Source organism: Sinocyclocheilus rhinocerous, unplaced genomic scaffold (assembly GCF_001515625.1).
Source record: "Sinocyclocheilus rhinocerous isolate Xijiao unplaced genomic scaffold, SAMN03320098_v1.1 scaffold1386, whole genome shotgun sequence".
In the NCBI taxonomy this organism is placed as follows: Eukaryota; Metazoa; Chordata; class Actinopteri; order Cypriniformes; family Cyprinidae; genus Sinocyclocheilus; species Sinocyclocheilus rhinocerous.
Genome location: NW_015660628.1, coordinates 1,103,075 through 1,108,563, shown reverse-complemented (window position 1 = coordinate 1,108,563; position 5,489 = coordinate 1,103,075). Strand labels below are relative to the sequence as shown.

The window sequence follows — 5,489 nt, the reverse complement described above, 5'->3', positions numbered from 1 at the left end:
GCTGTGTGCAATCAGTGCTGTGTGCAATCAGTGCAATGGCTGATGGGATATGTAGTCCGGGATGACATGCAACAGTTTGTGTTGTGCGAGAGTCAATGTAATGAAAGGGTGACCTCTGGTGGTGATTGAACGGAAGTCCATGGACAGGATTCGTGACAAATATATATATGCTTGTGTATGTATTTATAATATATAATAAATATACACAGTACACACACATATATGATGTAAACAAAACTTTTATTTTGGATGCGATTAATCGCGATTAATCGTTTGACAGCACTAAAATGTATATATTATTTATATATAATTTATTATATATCATGTATATATTTTAAAATAAATTTATACACAGTATTCATAAAGAGTCACATATATGCAAATGTATATACATGTTTGTCTACAAATCTATTATCAAAAGCATCGGAACATAAGCGAAGACAAGAAACACGTCAAGAAACAAAGTGTGGTCACTTTTTTTCTTATAGTTTACATTATATATTTGAGAAATTAAATGGAAAGCGTGTGATATTCTGATTTGGTCATTAGTTTCCTGCCCACTTTAATTCTCTCTCTCTCGCTCTCTCTCTCTCTTCTCTCTCTCCATCCTCCTCCATTCCCACTGTGCACAGCTGTACAACGGCAGACACACATTTTCTCTCTGTCTACAAATCTATTATCAAAAGCATCGGAACATAAGCGAAGACAAGAAACACGTCAAGAAACAAAGTGTGGTCACTTTTTTTCTTATAGTTTACATTATATATTTGAGAAATTAAATGGAAAGCGTGTGATATTCTGATTTGGTCATTAGTTTCCTGCCCACTTTAATTCTCTCTCTCTCTCTCTCTCTCTTCTCTCTTTCCATCCTCCTCCATTCCCACCGTGCACAGCTGTACAACGGCAGACACACATTTTCTCTGAGATTCTCTGTCATCATTGTGCTTCCTCAGTTTTCCACTCAGTCTTTTTGTTGCTCCAGTTTTTCTGCGCTGAAGGCTACTCATCATTCTTCTACAAATTATCCGTCTCATTCACCATCTCCATTACACATCTCCATACTCCATCCTTTTTAATCACCTTCTTTACCATTTCATCTATTTCCATTTGCACTTGTCCTTTCCCATCCCTTTCTCTCTGAACTCTTTGTTGTTTTCATCCCGGTCTCATCTCCACTTCACTGCCTGTCTGTTCTTTTGTTTTATGTTCTTTCTTCAATGGAGGCTGAGGCACTTTACAGTTTCAGAGCGACTGAATGTGATGAGCTCAGTTTCCAGAAGGGTGACATCTTGAAGGTGAGTCTTTTGTGTGTGTGTGTGCAGTAGTTTACTGTGGATATGTGGCACACTTGGATGTATCTATATGGATGCTAGTCTGCTGCACGTTTACAGGAAATACTAGATCAGTGAGTCAGTTTGGTGGAAGTGTGTGCACTCAGTCTTAGCTTGTATTTCAGAATGGATATCTGTGTGAATAGGTAGTGATATATGTAGCTGGACAGCTTGTAGGATGGTATGGTACAAGGTAATTCTTGTGTGAAGATATCTTTACAGGCTCCTTTATAAATTACATATCTATTAGGAAAACTGTATTCCAAAAAACATATACAGTGAAGGCAGTAACACACTACCATAGTCCTTTATTTGTTTATGTGTACTTTGCATTGGTTTGCAAGCTGCTTTTTTGTTTTGATTACCAAATTATGTTATCTGGGGAATTGAATACATAATATGTATATGGATACTTGAAAAGTCTTTTAAATGTACGTTACCTAAGCAAATGGTAAAGTTAGAAATTTAAATCTTTTTTTCAAAGCAATTTCTGAAAAGCATATGCAGAAAACTCAATTACCCTTCTTTGGTATATGCACTTTGTTTTTGTCAGCTGAACTCCTTTGATGTAAAATACTTGAAGTATTTTATGGTATTTCAATAGTGAAAAGTGAACAAGTGTTTTACTTAAAAAGTAAATGATTTCAAGCTATTTTAAAATAAAATAGTTTCAAAATAAATATTTAAAAAATATATAAATGTCAAAATATTAATTAATTTTACTTTTTAACGATTGCATTTTTAGATTTGCTTTATTTCACAAAATCCCAGTGATTCATGAACCATCGTTTTGGAAACCCTGGCCTAGTCTATTCTTAAATACGGAGGAAAAATACCTAACCTAAGCTGATAGTGGACATCTGAATACTGGTCTTATGTTTATTTTAGGTGACAAACATGGATGATGATCCGAACTGGTACATGGCTGAGCTGTTTGGTAGGCGGGGCTATGTACCGAAGAACTATATCAATGTAAGACCTCACACGTAAGTATCACATGACAGAAATGAATCTAATGTAGCATGTGGTTTTATCTGTGAATGGCCAGGCAAAATTCGTTAAGGCAAGACACTTCAGGCAAAAACATTGCTTTTTAATGCACTGGTCAATTTTGTGGCTTTTCATAACGTGTTGTTTCAGACAAGTTAGTGTTGTTGGTGGAAAGAAAACATACAAAATGCACTTCTAAGTTTTATTGCACTTTATCTATTACAGTACATATCTTTATAGGCCATTTTCTCAAAATGAGGTTATATGGTGTTTATATATAACAACATTTTATTTCTAAAAACATGTTTTCTAGCTGTGTTTACAGTATTTATGGAGTGATAAAAAGAGATATCCAAGATATATGCTTCTGTAAAAAACCTTTAAGTTTAATATGTCAACACAATTAAACAAGACTTTTGAACATGGCTTTGTCCATTGTTTAGACTTCTGTTCTGGAAATGTATGCAAATTATTCACGTGGGGCGTCTCAATGTTTTGGGAAAATGTTACAGTCTTTAAAAGGAAATGGTATTGTTCTCGCCATATGATAATAAAACACTTTAAGTGGAGACAGTCTAGTCATATTTTTTTTTCAGAGTCTGTTATTGTGATGTTTTATGCAGAGACACTGACTCAGTTGGAAACTAGGACATTTCCAAAATCTATTCATGTTATACTTTCACTTTTACTTTATTTGTAGTGCTGATATCTCTAGTGGCCTACAAAGTATTTGATAAGTGTTGCGTTCTCCATGGTTCTAATTGCTTTGGGGGAAAGATGGCAATTGCACGAGTTGGAAAGGTGCTGGATGCTCAGCTGGAGCAAGTTTAGGGTTGGATTTAGAATTAAATGTGTTGAAGAATTATTCTGTGTCAGACTAGAAAAAAAAAAAAAGATTTTTGAAGAAGAATCTTCTTCTGAAATACAAATGTAGGGATTTCCCAGCATTTCACGACACCCATTGCTGTGGGTGTGGACTTCCCGATGGTGTGACTAGGACTGAAACTGCTTGGGAAGGACATGTGCTAGGTAAGGACTTCCTTACCTTGCAGTTTTACCATAACATGAAAGATTGAGAAACTTGTGAGGCATTGAGGATAGGTAAAAGTCAAAGCCCAGACCAAACCCCAACAAACATGCTGTAGCGTGACCTGAACATAGCAGTTTATGACTGAGAACCTACCAGTCATTCTGAAATAAACGAATGAGTCAGTTAAAAATCACTATCATGATAAAAAGAGTGGACTGAATGAGATCAATCACGGCTTATGATAAATGCAGTTGAAGCTACTTATTAAGTATAAGATGGCAGAATGTTGTCACGGAATTAAACATGCCATTTCACTCTATATCATGCAGGCACTTGTATTTCTAAAAATCTGAAAATATCTAGTGATACAAAAGGAGAAAAAAACAATGCACATACTGCACACACTTATCTTTTAATTCTACAGGGAATTTTGTGAACAAATTTTTAATATTTAAGGGGAATCAATCCATCTAAACTCAATAACCCCCCCCCAAAATATATATTTTTTTAAATGATATTTTTAGAATTTAAATAGAAGGTTAAAACCGTTTTTTTAAGCAATTTTGATCAAATATATATTTATTAAAGTTGCAGAATTTTCAGCTATTATAATAATATTTAGGCATTTCTGTAGCTAAAACATTAGATCATAGCACAAGCAATACCAGGCTCATATTCAGTTCCCAGGGAATATATGAACTGATAAAATATACATCTTAAATGCAATGCAAAAGATTAAATCCCACATGCATACATTCATATTTAATAGTGGCCTTTTTAGATCAAATCAAGAGCAGATTATTCCCTTTATTTATGTGATTTTAAATTATTCAGTATTATGTGCTTTTTCTAAATGTACATGGAAAAAAAAAACACTCACAAAATACTTTAAAAAGTCACATATTGTAAACCTCAACACATGAAACAGACACGAAAAACAACCAACTAGTCTTTTTAACAGAGGAATAAACGTATCCTGACTTCACAAGATAATAAATGTGACAACAAAATCAGCAACAACAAAGTAAATATAACTGGCAAATGGTCAAACAATGCAACCATGTTAATTATTCATGCCCTGGTGCATGCTGGGAATAGACAGACTGGGACTAAACCACAAATCAATTTTTCAGTGTAGGCCTATTCGAACAACAACAAAGCGTTAAGATTTTGTACTTGCTGGTTTGACTTAAAACATAGAAATGCTGCATCAAGATGCTGCTCGTGAAAGCTGTACTACAATCATGCACTTTAAAAAGTTCTTTTTCAAAGTAGTCACATACAATATTATTGTACATATTTTTTTGGATGAGAAAATACTATTTCAGACTTCAGAATTTCACATTTAATTCAATGTGTTACTAGCTTTACTAGCAATTTCTGAGTGAAAATTGTTAAATTTAGATAGATTATTTACTTGATGAAAGAATCATTTTTAAAGTGTACTGTACCAGTAGTCCCCTTTCAATCCATAAATATACAATATGATGTTGAACTGACAGCTGAGCTTGTACTTTGCAGGTGGTTTGTGGGCGGAATTTCAAGGCAGGCAGCAGAAAACCGTCTGAGACCGCTGGATTGTGGAGCGTTTCTCATTAGGGAGAGCGAGAGCACACCGGGAGAGTTCTCCGTGTCTGTCAGGTCAGATACACCCTTACAAATGAAACCTGCCTTCACCGGACTATACAGAACACCACAAACATGTATGCTTCATATATTGTGTTCCCTATTAAGGCTTGTTAGTATTATTCCCTGCATTTGCTGCATGCAAACGTCGACAATGGATGTGTGCGTACTCGCATATGCATGTGTGGTAATGTGTGTCCTTGTTACCCTATCTGGTTCTTCATTAACTCACTCTAATTAGAGTGAAGTGCATGGTAGCGTGTTGCTGTGATGTAATCTTTTGCTCCCAGCACTCCAGAACCTATTTAAACAGTTCAGAGTTCTCTAGGTGGAAACTGAAACCTTTTAGATATTCCAACCAAAAAGTACATTTCGTAACACTTTCTAGAAAACCTCTATATGGAATAGCTAGGCTATTGCTTGGATGTTCGTTGCTAGGTGGTTACAGTCCAAGTCAAAAAAGCCTATTAAAGGGATACTCCACCCCAAAATGAAAAATTTGTCATTAATCA

General features: G+C 35.0%; 1 protein-coding gene across 1 annotated transcript in view; it reads left to right on the top strand.

Annotated features, from left to right (window-relative positions):
- The first annotated feature begins 947 nt into the window (after nucleotides 1-947).
- Nucleotides 948-5,489, top strand: part of LOC107725346 (GRB2-related adapter protein-like) — a 5,043-nt gene continuing 501 nt past the window's right edge. Inside the window, exons 1-3 of the mRNA XM_016534584.1 lie at nucleotides 948-1,295; nucleotides 2,220-2,317; nucleotides 4,873-5,054. Of these exons, the coding sequence (XP_016390070.1) occupies nucleotides 1,218-1,295; nucleotides 2,220-2,317; nucleotides 4,873-5,054 (358 nt within the window). The 5' untranslated portion in view covers nucleotides 948-1,217. The remainder of the gene's footprint in view (nucleotides 1,296-2,219; nucleotides 2,318-4,872; nucleotides 5,055-5,489) is intronic.